We start from the raw sequence: 20,359 nt of genomic DNA, 5'->3' as shown, positions 1-20,359 counted from the left end.
ATATGTTGTTTTTCTGAAAATATATAAATTGAATCAATCACAATTTTTCATAACATTCATAACACTTTTTCATAAACACTGAAGACTGAAAAAAACCTTGAGAGAAAAATTGTTACAACACACAAATACTCATTGGCTAATACTTTTGTGTGAGATCTTACATTGTGATTGAGTCAATTTTCTTAGTATTCTTTAATTCTTTGTGAAAGAACAATTTCTGTAATTGAAGTTTTGGAAATCCAGTAGTGTACACTGGTGGTTATCTTTTAGGATACTTGTGGTCATTTAAAAGAAACCTCAGTTTGATCTCGCTAGAGTTTGACGAGTAACTCTTAGGGATAGGTTGGTATTGTGATAGAAGTGGTTGTGAGTTGGATGGATAGGTTGTGACGCTGGAAAGTCTGTAAAAATATTCCTCAAATCATTCTATTGGTTTGTTAGGGATGAGTGTAACCAGATGAAACCCTTATTTTTATGATTTGATTTCTAGTTATATGAATGAGTTTATTGAATTATTTTTCTCATCTATGTGCTTAATGCTTTTTATTGTTTGATCAACATTAGAATGTTCTACGATTTGTATTTTGAAACGGAAGTGGACTTTACGAATGCTTGAGATGAGAAATTCATGAATTTGTAGTCTAGACATAGGTGCAGGTCATGAAACCAATTAAATTAGTTGCAAAGCAATAATTTACAAGAGAATTTCTATACGGTAATGCTTAATTCTAATCTTAAATCCACTAAGGAATTAGGGGTTACTTTGGAATTAAAGGTTCTGTCACTAAGACATTAGGGCAAGAATAATAAAGAGAATTCGGTAATAATTCAATAAAGGAATTCAGTAACTAGGATCAAATTAGACACTAAGGTTGGATTCGAAGTGAAACTCATCCCTGACATTTTTCTCATTATAAATGATCAATTTTATTACTGTTGTTAATTTCAAATATTATTTCAGTCAATTCGGAAACTTTTTGTTCAATTTCAGTAATGAAATATAATTCGATAGTAAAACGCTATCCTTGAGTTCGCATGATTGAGGGGCAAATCTTAAGCTATATATTTTTAAAATATCATCCTCAGATCCCTCCGATGCAGCCTCTTAGGTGTGACTTTTGCGGAGAAGCACATAAGAATGGAAATTGTGCTGATGACCTTGTCGAACTAGTAGAATAAGAAGATTTTTTTGTCAAAGTCACAAAAAAACGACGAGCGTTACATTAAAAAGATCAATTGGGAACAAATTCTACCTCCAAAAATTCTATCCAAAGAATCAGATGACAAGAACTTTCACGTTACGGCCGTTTTGGTTGAATTCATGAAGAATAACATGGTTTCAATTGAAAGATTTGAAAATCAATGTGAGAGGTTATTTTAACAAGTGGTTAAGTTTGAGAAGATGGAGGAGAAGTTGAAGATTGAAGATAATTTCATTGTTGTGGTAGAAGAAGATAAGCAAGAGGAAAAGACGAACGAGGAAAAGAAAAAAGAAGAGATTGATAAAGTTTGAGATTCAATCTATGCCTTGTTCATCGATGTCCAATTGAGAAGGACATGGAAACAACATCTTTTATTTCTTAAGTTCATGGAATTTCTACCAAACAAAAAGAAAAAGAAGGATGATGTGTTATTCCTGTCATATATGCCACCTTGACAAAAGTTGAGGCGTCAAGCTAATGACTCTAAAGAAGCGCTTCGTGGGAGGCAACCCACAAGTAGAGGTAGCTTTTATTTTTTTAATTTGACTTTGTTTCTTTCTAATTGTGTGTAAACGTGCACTATGATGAAGAATTATTAACAACTTGCATTTGGTCTTAAGTTTTTTGTTTGGGATTTTGAAATTTAAACTCTATTTCGTTGCTCATATCATTGCTCAATTCGATAAGTTTCACTAATGCATGCATTGTTGATTACTCCTTGGTTGTCGAAGTCTTACTTGCCATTAAATAAATTTTGTAGTAGCACGTTTGGCTTCATTTAGATAGTTCATACTCTTTCTTATTATCCTAGTTGTGAGTTTCTTATTATCCTACAAATTTTATGTTATTCGTCAGTTTTATTTTGCTGAAGACAGTTGTTGAAATTTTTTTTAAATTAATTATGACAAGTTAAATTCGAGCAATGGTTTCTTGCGTTTGGTCGATGTTGTGATGTTTACAGTAATGCGACTGTGTTGATTTTGTTAAATTTATTTGATTAAAATCAAAGTTGGAATTTTTTTACTCTAAAGGTTAGACAAGTTTGATGTGAATAAGTTAATGAAGTATCCTAATGTCCAAGTTTTGTTCTAAATTTACATTTAAAAATTGTTTTAGGATTTGGAGTTATGGTAATACAGAAGTTGTAGACATTAACATCAGTGAATCATCTACTATTATATAGTCATGATTCAATATGTATGATTTATTAGACTATTTATTCGTTTAGACTTTATCTAGCGAGACAATGCATGATCGCCCCCTTCTACTGGTCTGGTGGTTGATCAATCACTGCCATCAACTTCAATACAACTCAGCTTAGCGGATGGAACCTGCTTGATATCACATTTCAATTATCACCACACAATCGGTGACATGGCTTCATTGATGCGTATAGACCTGGAGGTCGGCAGAATTATCAACTTCAGGTGATGGGTTGCTCCCCAAAGGTTTTAGCTGATGAAACACAGACTATAGAGCAAGCGGGATTGGCAAATTCAATTGTGATGCAGAAGTTTTAGAAAATTTCTGCTTCAAAGTCTTATTCCATTACATATATATGCTGCATAGAAATGATAAACATAAACAAATAGGAAAATTATGTGGTCTTGAGGGGATATCTTATTTTTGTGACTCAAGCTTTATCATATACTATATTTGCTTTAGGATCAGTTAGTGACTTATCTTTGGACTTAATTATGTGTTATGATATGATTGTGTTGTGTCTCCATACTAGCTGGGCCTAATGGCTGGATTTGATATTTGTATTTATTAGTTTTTTATATTTACCTAAAATTATCGATGTAATGCACATAGAGAAAAATGTCTTCGATAATCCTTCTAATTCTATGACTGGGACGTCTTTGGCAAATTGCTCAGGATGCAGTGGCTCAAGCTCAAGTGGCTACCAAGGTCGCCGAAGAGGCTAGGGAGCGTTCAAAGAAGTTAGAGAATGATTTTGATGCATTAAAGCAATTTTTTGGAGATAAAATTGACGCTTTGCACCGTCAATCAGCTGATGGATCATCTATTGCGAGTCATCCTCCTTCGCATCCTCATTACGATCATAATTTGGACGACCTGTCGCTGGACGAACCTTAATGTCATAGTTGTGCTTACTTTTTGTAGTAATTGGTTGACAATTATGTATTAAGTAACTTTGTTAAAGTTGTTATTTGATACTATGTTATTATTTTGTAGTTTCAGAACACATGATACATTGTTAAGTTATTTAATACTCTGGTGCATTTTTTATGTTGTCAATGCAATGACTTTTAATGTTTTTTAGCTATCAATTATTTTATAAAAAAATAAAATTAAGCAGGGGCTAAAAAAATAAAAATAAAAATAAAAAACTAAATATATTTGAACTTAATGTCGGTTTTGTCCGACGCTACTAATTCTACGACTTTTCAAGTTTGACCACTAGTGTCGGCTGGCCCGACGCTACATTATAAATACAGTTATGTTGACTGTAGCGTCGATCAGCCGACGCTACATATTTTGTAGTTTGTTGACTTTAGCGTCCCTCAGCTGACGTGTCAACTGACATATTCAGCGTCAGATGTTTAAAATTTGTTGATAGCGTCGGTGTGGGTAGGTCTGGTCGACGTTAATATAGCGTCGGATGGTGTTTGGCCGACGCTACTCATTAGTTTCGACCATTTTAGTCTAGGCCCGACACCGACGCTAAATCAACATTAGCGTCGACTTTTAATCTATTAGCATCGACTTTTAGCCGACGCTAAATCCTGTTTTTCTAGTAGTGATGTAGCATTGATTTTGTAATTTAATGTAATTATTTATGATGATCTCATTATGAATTTCACAATTAATGTCAATATTTTTACTTAAAAAGTAAAATTTGCATATTGTAATTACATTGGTAGATTTTAAATTGTAATAGTTATATGGTCATCGGTAAAAGTAAAACAAATGTATTAATGATCACTAGTATTTGGGTCATTTAAAAGGCAATAACTTATTGAATGTCTAATGGAGAAAGAATTTCATCATCTCTTGAACGGCGATAAAGATTTTTGTTCCAATAAAAATTAATCACATGAATATTGTACTCTTATTTTAAATATAAATAAAAGTGAATGCAACAAAATTAATGTATCTATTTAAATTTTAGATTAAATTGATTTTCCACCAACAGTTTTTCAAGGTTTTGTTTTCAGTTGCAAAACAATTTTAAATTCTTTTATTTAAGAAAACATGCCATTTATTTCCCCCAATCTATGCATTCTTCAATACATCTCATATTAACATAGAGATAGTGTATTATTATTTAGGCCAAATTACATCCGTGGTCCCTTAACTTAATTTTAGATAACGTATTAGTCATTTATCTTTTTTTTTTTTCCGACTTGGTCCTTTATTTTAATTTTAAGTGACAATTTGATATTTTATGTTTTAAAATTTCAACAATGTTATCATTTTTTATACAAAAATTAAAAAAAAAATTCAAACAAAACTCATAAAATTAATTATATTCTTCAATATAATACAAATTTCATCAAATTTGTAACACAAATCTTCAAATAAACTCATATTTTCATACTTTATTTGATATTGTTAGGAATAAAGGACTAAATCGGAAGAAAAAAAAAGATAAAGGACTAAAACGTTAACTGAAATTAAGTTAAGGGACCACAAACGATATTTAGCCTATTATTTATTTAATCTGGTTGAATATTTTATGTGGACAAAATGAATTTGTTCTATTGGTAATGCTATAAAAAAAATAAATTTAATTGATTATAAGTACTAATAGTTATGTGAACACAAATTAATTATAAGTCATTTATTTATAATTAGGATGTAGTCCATGTCAACTACGGAATAAAATATCGATTAAATATATTTTTTTAGACTATTTGATCATGTTGTATATAAAGCTAGTATATATTGTCAAACACACTGAAATTAAAAAAAAATAAAAAAATAAAGAATGGTTTTTCTATCTATCTAATCTACATATATGTAAACTAAACTTGAGTCAATCTTGGATTAAGATGATATATATGTCACCTATAGAAATCTACTACGATTTCTTGAAAACTGGAATCATTGTTCTAATGTTAACATAAATCCTAATTCATAAGTTACAATTTTTTTAATTAATTATCTAGCCAACCGTTGCAATTTAGGGTGCACACATAGAGTGATTGTAGTAACTTAAAGAAAAAAAAATAGTAATTACAATAGCATATGTATAGTCTTTTCAAGTTCAAAAGCCACAACAATCAATTAAACAATTATTAAAAAAACAATCAATTAAATAATAAAAATAAATTAAGTGTTTTTTATAGATTGATAGAAAGAATAGAAAAATCTGCATTGATTGATGTATTAAAGTATTTATTTCTTTTAAATATTTATTAAAAATTGATTATCACTTATACAATTAAAATATAAAATATTGTTTTGATTTATCATGATAGAATTAATTTGAAACTTCGAAATATATAAGTAGAATAAGTTTAAAAGCACATCTAAAAGAAAATATGAATAAGTGTATGATTTATGGAACAATCAAATTTAATAACATATTCTACGATTATAGTGTTTACATATATAGTCTAATCACATTATAGATCCTAAAAGGTGAAAAATGGAATACTTATTTAAAAACAAAATCATTCTAATGTATGGTCTATTGCAACTAACGTCATGACAACTTCTTTATGAAAACACTATAATCCTTTAAGTCCCACCCCATATATTGTCTTATTCAAAATAAATTATTTTAAGAAAAACATAAAAATAAATTTTTTTTTTAATAAAAAATGAAAGAAAAAACTTTTGATTTTTTCAATTTTTAAGTAAACTTTTGATTTTTTACCTCCAACTAAATAATCAACACCGTTTATCAAAATATCTATAATATGTATAGAAAACTATAATAATTTTGTCAAAAAAAAAAAAAAAAACTATGAATGTTAAAAGAAACAATTAATTAGATAGTGTAAAGTAGAAGATGATAAAATTATGAGAAAAATAGGTTAAAAAATTATACTTTTTAATCCACAAATTTCATTTTAATTGAAAAATGAATTTTCATCTGAGTGAAATCTGCAAACACATACATAATATTAATATAAGAAAAAGTTAATAACATTGAAATAATGCATTCATTTTTTTATAAATATAAATCATAAATACTTATCTCTTGTCTATATATCCATATTTTCCTTTCAAGATAAAAAAAAAATTATAAATACTACATAATAAAATAACTAGAACAACACCAAATAAATGTATAGTCAGTCACAAGAGAACCACATAATAGATCTTTATCGTACTTCAAGTTCAATTTATGTTGTCGAATGTCACTCTTATACTTTATCATTAAATAAATATAACATAACCGATGCATTGAAAAACAAATAATAATTGGTCCTAGAATAACACACTAATTGCAACAAAACAAAAAAGTTCAATAGAATAAAGGCATAAATATTTGCAAAAAAGTGAGATAGAAAGAATTCACCACAAAAATAAAAGTGAGATAGAGAGAGAACTTTTTTTTAAGTAGATCTATTTAATCTGAAAAGCAACCTTTTTTTTTTAATAATAAGTTTTTGTGTAAAAACATGTGAATGTTCGTTATTAGTGTAATGCAATGGAATTGTTTATAAAATTATAGATATAGATGTAGATTGTAGATTTAGATGTATATTCACTTTGTCAATTTTGTTGAAGCATGCAAAGGCCTTTTCTATATGGTTTTGAAGAAAGCTATTTTTCCACTTTTTTATTACCAACTCAAAGCAACTCACCTCATTCTTTCACATCATTATGACTTGAAAAAGAAAAATGCTACACCATCCTCCAAATCCTAACTGAAACAAAGAAGTTCATTATCTATTTTGATATCAACATTCTTATTCTATTTTTTGCATCGTTCATTAATGTATGTTGTGATCGCAATCATCATTCATTATTTACACAAAGTTATTCATTAGTTTGTGTTTATTTGGATTTCTTCGCACAAAGTTCTTCACTATTTCTCTACTACATTTAAAGAAAACACGAGTTGAAAAAACTTTTGTAAAAAAAAAAGATATAAATTTTTTTTTGTATGCACCAAATTAATTAGTCCCTATTTAAACAGTTGAATCTCTTGATATCAATTAAACTTGTAATCACAAAAATTTCACATAAACTAACTTTGGTCCATCATGTTATCAATTAAACTCATATCATGTCAATCACAAAAATTAATATTTGACTCTAAAAAAAATTAACATAAGTATTTAACATTAAAGGTAATTACCATACTATAAAAATTTGAAGGCTACTAATTCATGTCTACATAAAATATATCAATTAAATTATAGAGTAAAATAAGTAAATATTGTGAATGAAATGAATAAGCAAATAACTATATATATATATATATATATATATATATATATATATATATATAAATATTTTTGTGTAAAACTCTCATGATAAATAACTAATTTATCTTTTGAAACTGTATAGATTAAGCATTTTATCTCTAAAATTTGCAAATAATCAAAGTAGTTCTTGAAACTAAATGATGACAAATAGTTTGAATTTTTTAGGATTTTGACATTAAGATACTATTTTTAAAACCCGTTTTAAAAAATATAAAAATTTACCAATTTTGATTTTCTCCAAAGCTGTACCACAAATAAAAGAAATCTCGCCCGAAAAAAATTCTCCACAGCCACGATAAAAGAATAAAAATAGTATACAATTCACTGTACTTACATGCCATCTATTTCTTTTTCTCTCTTAATAAACAAGATTAATACCATCAAAAACCCCACATACAACAATAAAATCAATTTGAAGATTGAACTTAAAATATGATTTTCAAGTTAATTCAACACATATTTTAATTCAACTACATAATTAATCATATACTCAAAAAAAAAATTAACCTTAATTTTTTCATTGAATTATGAGTTTAATTCTCATAAACATCAAAAAATAAATAATTTTATAAATAGTTAGTGCAACAATATAAAAACGATTTTCACTGTGTAGATAAATTAAATTGTTCACAATTTTTGTACTTTGTAACTAACCCTTAAAAGTAAGTTAGAATACAGTTGTTAGTTGCAATTGGAATAATGCATGAAGCAGTGTGTTGTTTTCTTTGAGACATCATCATACGACACAATGTCAAACAAGCGACGCTATGTTCCACTTACGCAAAACGACACCGTTTTCCGTATACTCTGTTCCGCCGCAAATTCCGATGACCTACTCACCCTTGCTTCCGACGGAGTCAAGATTTCAATCGACGACTACGCCGGAGATTCTTCCACCACCGACGACCGCATCGTCGTTATCACCGGCGCCGCCGCGGAACAACCTCACGAGGAATCAGCTGCGAAACATGCTTTGATTAGGGTTTTTGAGAGAATGGTGGAGAAGGGGGAAGAGAGTAGTAAGAGTTTGGGGTGTAGATTGGTTGCTCCTAGCTATCAGGTTGGATGTGTTCTTGGAAGAGGTGGGAAGATTGTTGAAAAATTAAGGCATGAAAGTGGGGCTCAAATTAGGGTTTTGCCTAAAGATCAATCTCCTCTTCCTCCACCTGGTGATGAGTTCATTCAGGTCTTTTTTTTCTAAATTTTTAATCTCTTCTATTATTTAAGCTAATTTATTAATATCAATGCAAAATTATAGATGTAACAACATATTGAATTGGCATTATAGATATTATTAATCTTGGTGGCTTGGCATCCTTCTTTCAATAATTTGTAAATTGTAGTGGTCTTGCCGAAATAGAGGATATAGCGCCGCTACTATAGTGATATAGAGTAGCAAAAATTTAACAAAACATGTCTGCAATATGCGATTTAGTACAAAGTATTGTGGATGTTATCAAATAGTGGCTATATCAATGCTATAGCATGATGGCGTAGTTGAATTTGACTAAATCACTATTTTCTGTGATATGCGCATGACGACACTGACAAGAAATGTTAGGTGTGTCAAGTGTGTGTAAGAGTCTTATGTTGGATCGAAAGGTGTATATTGAGCAATGTATAGTGAGATGACTTATATATTCAATGCCTTAATGTAAAATTATGGATATAACAACATATATTATTGCATTGGCATTAGCATTAGACATATTATAGCATGAACCTTGGTGGCTTGGCATCCTTTTTTTATAATATAAATTTTAGTGGTCTTGCCGATGTTGTTGAATGGGACTGAGTGTTGGGTAGTAAAAACGAGAATAAACTCAATGTAGCATATATGAGAATGTTGCACCAAATTGAATTAGTGGAAATACTAGACTAGATAAGATTGAGAATAATACTATTAGGGTATGTTTGGATAGAGTATTTTAGAGGAGAGGGTTTTGGAGAGCTAAGTCTATAGTTTGGTATATATTTGAGATTTTAAAAAATGGAAAGAATAACATGATAGGTGATTATATAATATTTCGATCACACTTAATTTACTTTTAAAAATATTTTAGTTTCTTTAATTTTGAATGGAAAAATAAGTCCTCCCTCTTTCCTTCCAAAATTCACTATCTAAGCATACCCTTAGAGAGAGTTGGCATAGCAGTAATAGCACACCTATTGTAGAAAAGTGGGTTAAATTTTGACTTAGGTGGTTTTGTCATATGTGGGGGAGATTTGTGGATTCATAAGTGAAGAGAGTAGGTCAAAAGGAGGGCAGTGCAATTGCTAGAGGCAGAGGAAGACTAAGTAAAATTGTAGGCAAAATTATTTAGAAAAAATTAGAGGTCAATAGTTTGGCTAACGACATGATTTATGATAGAACATTATGGTGTCGTTTGATCTATTTAGCTGACCCCACCTAGTGGGAAGGCTTGATTGTTGTTGCTGCTGTAAATTGTAGTGGTCTTACTCTATTTCTTGCGATGAGCTTTGGGACACTAATGTTGAGGTTTATAGAAGCGTGGTTTGATCTATTTAGCCGGCTCTAGGTAGTGTGTTAAAGCTTGGTTGTTATTGTAAATTATAGTAGTCTTCCTCTATTTCTTGTTGTAAGCTATGGGATGCTCATATTGAAGTTTATGGTGGATGCAGATAACAGGAAATTTTAATGCAGTAAAGAAAGCGCTTCTCTCAGTTTCGAGTTGTCTTCAAGATAATGCAGGCAATTCTGGTACTTTTAAATCATCTGGCGGTGCTCAGGTTGAACCATATCCTCAACGGGGTCCCCATCCTCCTGATCATCATTCCAGAGGTTATTCTTCTTTTCCAGGTTCTGAGAACGTTGGACCTGCTCATAGAATGTTTGTGGAAGAAGATGTTGTCTTTAAGATGTTGTGTCAGCAAGATAAAGTTGGTAGTCTTATCGGGAAAGGTGGTTCTGTGGTGCGGGCTTTACAAAATGAAACTGGTGCATCTATACAAATAGTCGATGCTGGACCCGATTCAGATGAGCGTGTGGTTGTCATATCTGCGCTAGAGGTATGAGAACTACTTAACCGTCTTTGATAAGTAGTTATGTATTAGTTTTTACCTTAATTGTACGTGTACTTGTCCATAGGATACCATTTTACATGAAGAGACCAGTAACCTTGCAATATTTTGTGTCTATTGTTTTTTAACTTTGTGTATCAGAAATGTGTGTAGTCATTGAATGATTTTTTATACTATTAATAGCTGGCTCTCTGGTGTTAACTTATTCTGGGGATCTTTGTTAAAAATCTAAAATACCATTGTTCTTTTGTTATAATCAAACAGGCAACGTTAGTATGATTTTTGTGGCTGGTGTCCATCTTCAGATTGTTTACTCTGTGAGTTGCTGTTGAGTTATTCTAATCATGGTAACTTTCCTGTGTTGATAGTTTTCATTGCGAGCACGTTGGCATCTTTTGGGATAATTATAGAAGACTAGAAGAAAATTATAAAATCCGACATACAATTTTTATGATATTTGTTTTAAGGAAGCTGACTAAAGATGATATCACATTCTGTAGAGTTCTGAGCAAAAGCATTCTCCTGCTCAAGATGCTGTTATTCGTGTTCATTCTCGACTTACAGAGATTGGATTTGAGCCAAGTAATGCAGTTGTTGCTAGACTCCTTGTGCGATCGCCACAGGTAGGGTGCCTCTTGGGCAAGGGAGGTCATGTTATCTCAGAAATGCGAAGAGCAACGGGCGCCAGTATACGTATCTTTTCGAAAGAACAGATTAAGTACATTTCTCACAACGAAGAAGTTGTACAGGTGATTTGCACATTTGCATATTAACTATATAAGTGTTTGATGTTATTATGTAAATCAAAACTTGATGGTATGTTGTTAGGATTTGAATAAAGGATATTTAGAGTTGTTAGAAAAGTTAGTTCGTTGATTAGTTTGTTAGGTGTTTGTTAAGAGTTTGTTATTTTGGTTTTGGAACTCATTGTTCTGTTCAACTAAGATTGGGAGGGTCTTAACATATTAAAGTATTTGTGTTTTATACTCACCAGGTTATTGGGACCTTACACTCTGTGCAAGATGCTTTGTTTCACATAACCGGTAGAATTCGAGAAACTATTTTCCCAATAAAGACCCCTCCTCCAAATTTTAGTGTGCCGCCATTCCCAGAGACGCCCCCTCCTTTATTTAGGCCAAGAAATCACATGATGTCTTCTGGACCTCCGCCTCCTCCTCATGTTGGCCCTCCTCATGGGATTGATCATCCACCTGGTCCTCCCATACCTGTTGATCATCAACATGCATTTTCACATGGTATTGGTCGCGGTCCGCCAAACATGGACCGAGTTCCGTATCCTCGTGGTTATGAAGGACCGCATTCTCCAAGATCATGGAATTCTCAGGTTAGTAACCCTTCTCATTGTGCCTACCCTAACCCTTTGTGCATTCAAGAAGGATGTTATAACCCTTTAGGTATGTGTTTCAGGCAGTTAACAGAGGAAATCCAGGGACAACAGCTGATACATTTAATTTGCCTTCAAGAAATAGCACTCCTGGGATGTGAGTTCAGGACTTCTTTTTCCCTTTTAATGTGACCATATATTTTACTTGATATTTTATAGTGATATTGTGTTGTTATTTTCAGGAATGGAAACCAATCACAGAATCCAAATAGCTCAACCTTTGAGATCACCATCCCTCATATGTATTTGATCCATGTGTATGGGGAGAACAACAGCAACCTGAATCAAATTCAACAGGTGTGTTTGAGATTATTTTTTAGAGATTTTTTAAAAAAAAAAGTAGAAGTTATTTGATGTTGTTTATCATATAAAAATCTTTGTTAAAAAATCATCTATTAAAAATAATTTTGTAGAAGTTACTCAAAACAGCATTTCATTTGAAGTGGTCTTTAGTTCTCATTTTTTTAACAATCTGTAATAAACAGATGAAAACTCTTCAAAAATGTAACAAATTTGTCATATATCTTATTATTGATCCATTTCTCTCAGTCTGCAAGAAATTGTCGTTTATTTATGTTTTGATTTTTGGTGTATCCTAATTGTCAGATCTCTGGTGCAAACGTGGTTGTTCATGATCCAAAACCTGGTGCTACAGAAGGGCTGGTGATTGTATCTGGAACACAAGAGCAAACTCACTCTGCTCAGTGCCTAATTCAAGGTTTTATTCTATGTGGAATAACTACACCTTGAGTCTGCAGTTTTAGTGTCTAAACAAAAGGTCTTGTTGTAATTGTTGTGTACTATATGAGAAGTTGAAGATATTTGTATTTTGACATTGTATGAATTGAACTTCTAGTTAACATGTATCACAATGGTTGCCATGTTTTTGTTTATGATTTTGAAGAGCTGGGAAGGATTTGTGAAAATCACTCCGTTTCCTTCAAAAGAATCTCTATAAAGTTGTTGTTTCATTAGTAAAGCAAAAAAGACCAAACTTCTCAAAATATAACTGTACTGCACTCAATATAATATGGATCTGGCTTATCTGCAACCTGCAACCGTTGCTCAATGCATATAAAAACTATACCAAGTAAACGAAAATGGTGTCGTACGGTGAGATCCAGATCAACGGCAGCCGCTGCACAATGCATTTAAAACTATACCTGAGTGCTTAGTTTGGCTACTCAATCAAAATCTCAGGAAGAACTATATATAAATCAAATACAGAATGCTCATTTAAACATATTTGCCACAAAAAAAGCGCATAACTAGGCTTCTTATAATTTCTCATCAAGGGGAAAGCACTGTCTCCTATGTCCCTTGTTTCATGGAATTGCACTCCTTAGCAACCAAAATATGAAAGTCTCTCATGATGATGATTCAGCAGCATCTCTAAGCACTATCTGATTGGTCTCTGAATTTTTATTCTGAAAGGCATCCAGTGAATAGAAAAATTAAATGTGGAGATTCAATTTTCTAAGTAGGAAAGAGACACATCAAATAAAGATAATGAATGCATGATTTTCAACCTCATTCTTGTTTAATGGAGAATTATGTGCCACCGGCAAGGTTGCTGCCCTTGATAGGTCCCTAAGAGCTCCCTGTGGTTCAGAAAATGAAAACATACAAACAACCAAATCAAGAGAAGGCACAAAATTTTGCTGAAAGGTATCAAGGTATCAAAATTTTGTTGAAGTGTTAGTTCAGTAGTAAGAGTTTAGCTTTGTAATCTCAAGGTATCAAGTTCAAATTCCCTCAAAGAGGACTGTAAATTGGTCATTAGAGCCACTTCCATAAATAATTTTTTTTTAAAACAGTACTCTTTGAGATGATATTAGTTATACTCCAAACAAGTACTTCAAAGAAAAGAGTGCAAATAGTGTAGTATTCTACCAAAGGTAAATTGATAGTCAAAGATGATCCATCTTTAACTTGCCCAGACACAAGAATTAGCCAAATATTTTAAAGAAACAGTTATACAATATATTATAGTGGTCGTGTTGTAATTCATACCTAAATACTAAATGTAAGTCTTTCTATCACACAAAAATTGAAGTCTAAATTCTTGAATTTCACCAATCACCTCATAATCTCTCATCCTAATGAAGCCATGTGTCCTTCATTTTCATATCACTGACACATTTAGATTTTGCATATTAATCAAAGAATTTAATAATAACCATACACGTCAATGTAATTTTTTTACACAAATGCCCAATCATATCTCACTATAATGTCACGATATTATTTTCTAACATATTTACACAAATGTCTACATGACAAGATTTGATAAGACAATTTGTGCGAGTTTATTTCTCGATGCATACTAATTAAATCCTAAATAAAATTAATGTAATGTCTTGTTATACAACTATGCAAACAAAAATTTTACTCTCTAACTTTTCCTTTTTTTAATTTCTCGCACCTATTTAAGACTATATGCAGATGGATTGTACTATTTGCCTTGAAATATTTTCTTGCCAATCCCATGTACCACACTTCTTATGTGTCGTCAATCCCATAAACGTATCTCGCCATTTGGGTAAATACTTTTTCACTTTACTCACCAAAGAATTTCTAGATGAAATTATACCATTCAAGTAAAAAAGTTGGATAATCCGACTATGATTAATTGGTGTGAAGATACCAGTGGTAAATTGGAAAGAAATAAACCACAGCAATGCACCTTTTCGGTCATTTTTTAACATTAAGAATTAATTTCATAGAGCATCATAGGAAAAACAAAAAGATAGCAACTGACATGAGGAATTAACATAGTTTCCATTTACCTTATTTGCCCACATAAGTCCACAAGCATTGCATAGGGTTCTTGGCCCTTCAGGTCCACGTCGCATCATTGGCGTGCACTTCTCACTGATGCCACAATGTCTACAACTGACATTAATCGAAAGAAACACTATTTATCAAATGGTATACAAGACAATTTCAGTATAGGTTGATATCTTTCCAAATAAGGCTTTCATTTAAAGCCATCAAGTCAACCATAACATCTAGAAAAGAATACTCATTCAGTTTTTCTTCCCTCTTGTTCTAGAATGAACCGGTCAACTTACACAATATCATGCTGTTGGGATCCGTTATTGTCTGCAATCAAGCCTTCGTTTGTTCCGCCATTCATTGCAGCTGATGCTGACTCATCATGATTGGACTTGGAAGATGTAAACTGGCCTTTATTTCTTTGCATCCTACAAAAGTCACTTGTTTTTGTTAGCGACGATGCAAATATAACAAAATAACATTGTCAGCCGGAACGTAAATTTAGGCATATAAAAGTAAGCAGGCATCAAAAACTCAGCATATAATCTTGACAGATATCATATATTCACTACATCTATACTATTACACTGCTTCAAGAAAGCTAGAGCTAGAAGATGATCATTACATACAATGTTAACACAGAACTCCAATGGAGTGTTAAGTATCCAATTAGAATATTCAAAAATATCTTATGCTATATTTATATTACATTGTAGTATCTAAATTTATCTCGGAAGATCAGTTCATAATTTTAGATTATCTTTTAAAATTGAAGTTTTCATATTATTGTGATGATTTGTTTCCTGATTCCTTATTTATTTAGGATTGAGTCTATGTATCTCTATAAATAGGAACCAGTATAAAAGTCTTTTGTATCAAGTCGATATCAATCAATCATATTTCACTACAATTAAATTTCTTATTATTTTTCTCATTCTTTTATCTAAAATCCCAAAACTTCAACATATCCATCAAATCCCCACTTTGAATTTGCTGAGTTATATCATACTTTCTGGCATAAGGATCTTTGTAGATGCCATATATCAGTTTAGGTTTTGATAGTCTCATCAGAGAAATAGATCCAGGCCCTTGACAAATATGAACTCAAAACAACCCGAATAAATAATGGATTTTGAAAGAATTTGAACATTATTTCCCAAAAGCAACAATGAGGCTGTTTTAAAAAGAAAATCTATATTATTGCATACTAGTCAAGGAACTAGCCACTATGTCCTGTTTTCCACCCGTTCACTGGTGTCGTTATCGAAAAAGCATTTACAGATTTAATTGAAAACAGTTTACTTATGATTTCATTTTCAACACAAACGAATATTCCATGTCAGCTCAATCTAAGAAATAAACATGGAAAGCAACATACCTTAATGCTACTTCTTTGCGAACGGTATAACGAATTTTTTTGTCAAAATTTCGTTCCTTCCGCTTTTCACGAAATCTATTCAATGAAGCTAATCTCTGAGGGACGCTGAATTTTTGTGGAGTACCGATAAATCCCTAATAAAATGCTTCATGAGTCAGATATTTGACTAGCAAAAGACTGTAAATCAACCTCCAGCCAAATCATGTAGTAATACCCGGTTATTTTCGTCAGGAGAAATTGGAACGGAAGGTAAGGTTGGATGCATTTCACGGCCTCCCAGTAACAGCAGTACAGACTGAACCTGACAATGACACCTACGATTATTAAATATTGTTTTCTAGAATCAAATCCTATATAGGAAATAGTGCATAACTTGACTAACAATGGATCAAATCATTAATTATCTCGGATCAAAGCTTTCTTTAAGATCAATTATAACAAATGCCTAAAAGCATGTTAAACTGCATACTATCTATGACAGTGTTGTCTATCGCGGATTGCGGAAAATAATGGTTTGTATGAAATTCGCTATGCTACAATGCGTAGTGCCGCTATTAAACAACACTTTGTACTAAAAAACATGTATTGCGGAACAAAAGCAATTTTTATTTAAATTCTGCTACACTATAGTGCTGTTATTTGACAAACTGATCTATGATAAAATTTTCCACGTCAAAAGCATTGAAAATTGAGAAAATACAAGTGTATACATGTGCTTAGGAAGTATGATGGTTAGCAAGTTAGAAGAAAAGTTAGTCAACATTACTTGTTTGATCCAATTCATCAACAACAATGACAAGTACAAAAACCAGAAAATGAAAAACCAAACATGCATAAAAGATATATTCATCAGAATATTTTTTTAGGGAAAAAAAGTCATCTTTACACTATCAATAGCTGTATGTACTCACCAAACTCAGTATAAAAATATATTTTCCAAAGCAAACAAGTGAGGATCAATAAACATAAATGAAATATGCTATTCGACAAGGATCCAATTATTTATAACTCAAGCAAGCATCACTATTTTTATTATTTAATAATGTATATTAATCTTGGAACTTGGAGCAGTGTTGTCAAATAGCCGCTATAGTAGCGCTATAGCCCTATAGTAAAGAGGAATTTGAACAAATCGCTATTGCTCCACCATATGCTATTTAGTACTGTGTGTTGTCAAATAGTCACTATTGTGGTGCTATAGCAATTGACTACACTGACTTGGAGTCGTTAAACTGAATATATTTGAACAAATCTACTAGATCATGCATGCAAGATTAGACAAAAGGGGCAATGCATTGTTAATAGAAGAATAACAAGCTTAAGATAAATTGATGAACCTTTTCTGGTGACACAGAATCAAAGACATAAACCTGTCCCTGAAAAGACAAAGTAAGCTGATCCCCAATATCATTCCCTTGATCCATCATTAAATTGTGATTGTCATGGAGATTTCCATGGTTGGAGGGGATGTCACCTTCCACACTCTCACTTCCGCCGCAGTTAGAATCACGGCCATTGTTGTGATCATCGTCCATCCCATTCCCATTGCTCATATGGTGCAATCCATGATGTTCATAAGGCACATGTACAGGATGCTGTCCGTCGCTTATCTGCATCCGAGAATCTCCCCCACGAATGCCATCCATGGTACAGGAAAACCCAAAATTACCTAAAGAAGTGACAAAGATTATCGATGGAAGCTATAAACTATGTAGCACAGACACCAAACACGTCACAAACAGATATGATTCCATCAATCAAAGTTAGAAGCTGTTGTCAAACTTGAAAGTTAGCCGAAGCATGTAACACGAACACCAGATACATTACAGAAATAGGCCAAAAAAAACTATATACATAGATGTAGACACAAAAACACAAACCACAACAGGAAAACGATGAAAAATAGGCACAATGCATCATAAGAGAGTGTATCTTCACACTTGAGCAGTGTCTGAGCAAAAATAAAGCGCATTTTTTTAAATCAGCTGAGGCGTAGATTTTTTTTTAATTGGACACTTAAATGAGGTGTCCGACGCGTGTCAATGTTCATGCTTCGTTGGTAATAAATTATTTACTGTGGAAAACATTTTTTATATGCAAATATTAGTGGTTAGTTTGTTAGGACAAGAGAGAATGTTAGAAGCAAGGATCGAACCCTGGACATCCTTGCCAAAGAAAACCAAGAACAAAAATAAAAACAAGATGTAAACTATGTTGCACAGACACCGGACACGTCGTGAACAGATACTATCCACATAATCAAAGTTAGAAGCAGAATCTAACCAATTTAAAATACAGAAATAGGAAAACAAGTATATATAGATATAGGCACAAAAACATAAACTACTAAGGAAAAACTATGAAAAATAGGCACAATGCATCATTAGAAAGTGTATCTTCACACTAGAGCAGTGTCTAAGCGGAAAAAAAATACATTTTTTAAATCAGCTAACGCATATATTTTTTTTAATTGGACACTTAAAGGAGACGTCTATCGTGTTGTGCATGTGTCAATGTCCATGCTTCATCGGTTATAAATTAAGTACTATGGAGAACATTTTTTTATAGGCACATGTTAGTGGTTAGTTTGTTAAAACAAGAGAGAATGTTAGCAGCAATAATCCAACCCTAGACTTCATTTTCAATACTCTTTCACCATCCCAACTCATAGCACTGGCTACAACTACATGGACAACTACAACTACATGGACAAATACTATAGAGAACATTGTTTTTAGGCAAATGTTAGTGGTTAGTTTGTTACAACAAGAGAGAATGTTAGCAACAACGATCGAATCCTAGACCTCATTTTCAATACACTTTCGGCGTCCCAACTCATATCACTAGCTAAGGGATGGGAATAGGCTAGGCCGTCCCTCATGGGCTTATGGTCTAGCCTACTTATGGTTTGGTCTCACCTGTTTAATAAAAATGTTAAGCTCAGGCTATTTTTAAAGTCTATTTATTCAAAGTTAGAAGTAGCCTACAATTACAACTACATGGACAATTACTATAGAGAGCATAAATTTCTTAAAGCAAACCAAACTACACATACAACAAGAAAAGTGCATTGAGATAACAATTAGCAAGTATCATCACAGTGATTGAAAATGCATAATATTTCATTCCAATTAAAGTACATTTGTAGGAAATCAAAGAAAAAAATAAATAAATAACAGAAATAAAATAAACAAGAAAAAACATCTATGCCATTTTACAACAGATAACACAATAATAATAATAAATTAAATGAAATGAAAGACATTTAAGTGAAATTATTTTAATTAATCCATCATGCATCATGTAAAAAGGAGAATAGTTATGAATCAGAAACAATAGTTAGAAAAATAAAAACATGTAGGAATAAAAAAAAAGAACGAAATTTGACGAAGATATGTGCATTGAAAAGATAAAGAAATAAGGGATTGAAGATTGAAATAACTTGATCTGAGAAAGAATAGAGAAGCATGTGGAGGCACGTGACGTTGAGTTGAGTAAGTGAAAATGGGTCGGCAAGGAAAAGGGGTGAGAAACAAAGGAATGAGATCAGAGACACTGCATTTGTTTGTTTCAAAGTCTAAATCTTTTTCACCACCCCAAAATATATTTTCATCATTTTAACTTTATAACACTATCCAATTCAATTTTTTATTAATTTTTTTCTATTTTTTCATTGATTTAATTATATGTATAAATATTATAATTTAGAGTATTGAGTGTAATGTTGTTTTTATATCTTCATTTAATTATAATCATTCAATATATCACATCTTATTAAATAATTTTTAAATTTAAGACAATTATTAGATGTTTTATTTGTTGAGACAAAATCTCTCAAATGATTTTAATGATAACAAAATTACTTAAGAGATTATGATTATGGTTAATTACTAACATGTGCTCTTGAGTGTGTTCATATAAGATAATAGTTATTAATCATTAAGGCAAAAAGAAGGAAAATATAATTTTGGCCTGATGATGGAAAACCACGAGAGGATGGCATATGATCAAGAACACCTCGTGAGGATGGGCTGCAAAGTGGAACATCTCCAGATCTGCCCAAGTTATGTCTTCACCAGTACAAATGCTTTTATTCATTAAAGAAATATATAACTAAGTCAAAGAAATAGTATTTGAAATA

At 31.7% G+C, this 20,359-nt stretch overlaps 2 protein-coding genes across 3 annotated transcripts; one reads left to right on the top strand and one right to left on the bottom strand.

The window, feature by feature from the left end:
• Positions 1–8,291: 8,291 nt before the first annotated feature.
• On the top strand, positions 8,292–12,955 carry LOC101494617 (KH domain-containing protein HEN4). The gene is made up of 7 exons (XM_004506963.4): positions 8,292–8,801; positions 10,259–10,645; positions 11,158–11,406; positions 11,652–12,002; positions 12,086–12,159; positions 12,245–12,359; positions 12,669–12,955. The coding sequence occupies exons 1-7, from the start codon at positions 8,319–8,321 to the stop codon at positions 12,810–12,812; spliced, it is 1,803 nt and encodes a 600-aa protein (XP_004507020.1). The 5' UTR covers positions 8,292–8,318; the 3' UTR covers positions 12,813–12,955.
• A 226-nt stretch (positions 12,956–13,181) lies between these two features.
• Positions 13,182–19,813, bottom strand: LOC101494096 (GATA transcription factor 28). Of its 2 annotated transcripts, none has more exons than XM_004506961.4 (8): positions 19,661–19,813; positions 17,556–17,887; positions 16,433–16,519; positions 16,219–16,352; positions 15,137–15,268; positions 14,852–14,957; positions 13,592–13,663; positions 13,182–13,489 (listed from the first exon to the last, which is right to left on the bottom strand). In XM_004506961.4, the coding sequence occupies exons 2-8, from the start codon at positions 17,862–17,864 to the stop codon at positions 13,430–13,432; spliced, it is 900 nt and encodes a 299-aa protein (XP_004507018.1). In that variant the 5' UTR covers positions 17,865–17,887; positions 19,661–19,813; the 3' UTR covers positions 13,182–13,429. The 2 variants fall into 2 exon arrangements, with proteins under 2 accessions (XP_004507018.1, XP_027191535.1); XM_027335734.2 differs by having other exon boundaries at positions 16,433–16,513.
• Positions 19,814–20,359: the final 546 nt, after the last annotated feature.

Source organism: Cicer arietinum, chromosome 6 (genome assembly GCF_000331145.2).
Source record: "Cicer arietinum cultivar CDC Frontier isolate Library 1 chromosome 6, Cicar.CDCFrontier_v2.0, whole genome shotgun sequence".
NCBI classification, from domain to species: Eukaryota; Viridiplantae; Streptophyta; class Magnoliopsida; order Fabales; family Fabaceae; genus Cicer; species Cicer arietinum.
The sequence above is the reverse complement of the archived record's forward strand: the minus strand, read 5'-3'. Positions and strand labels throughout refer to the sequence as shown.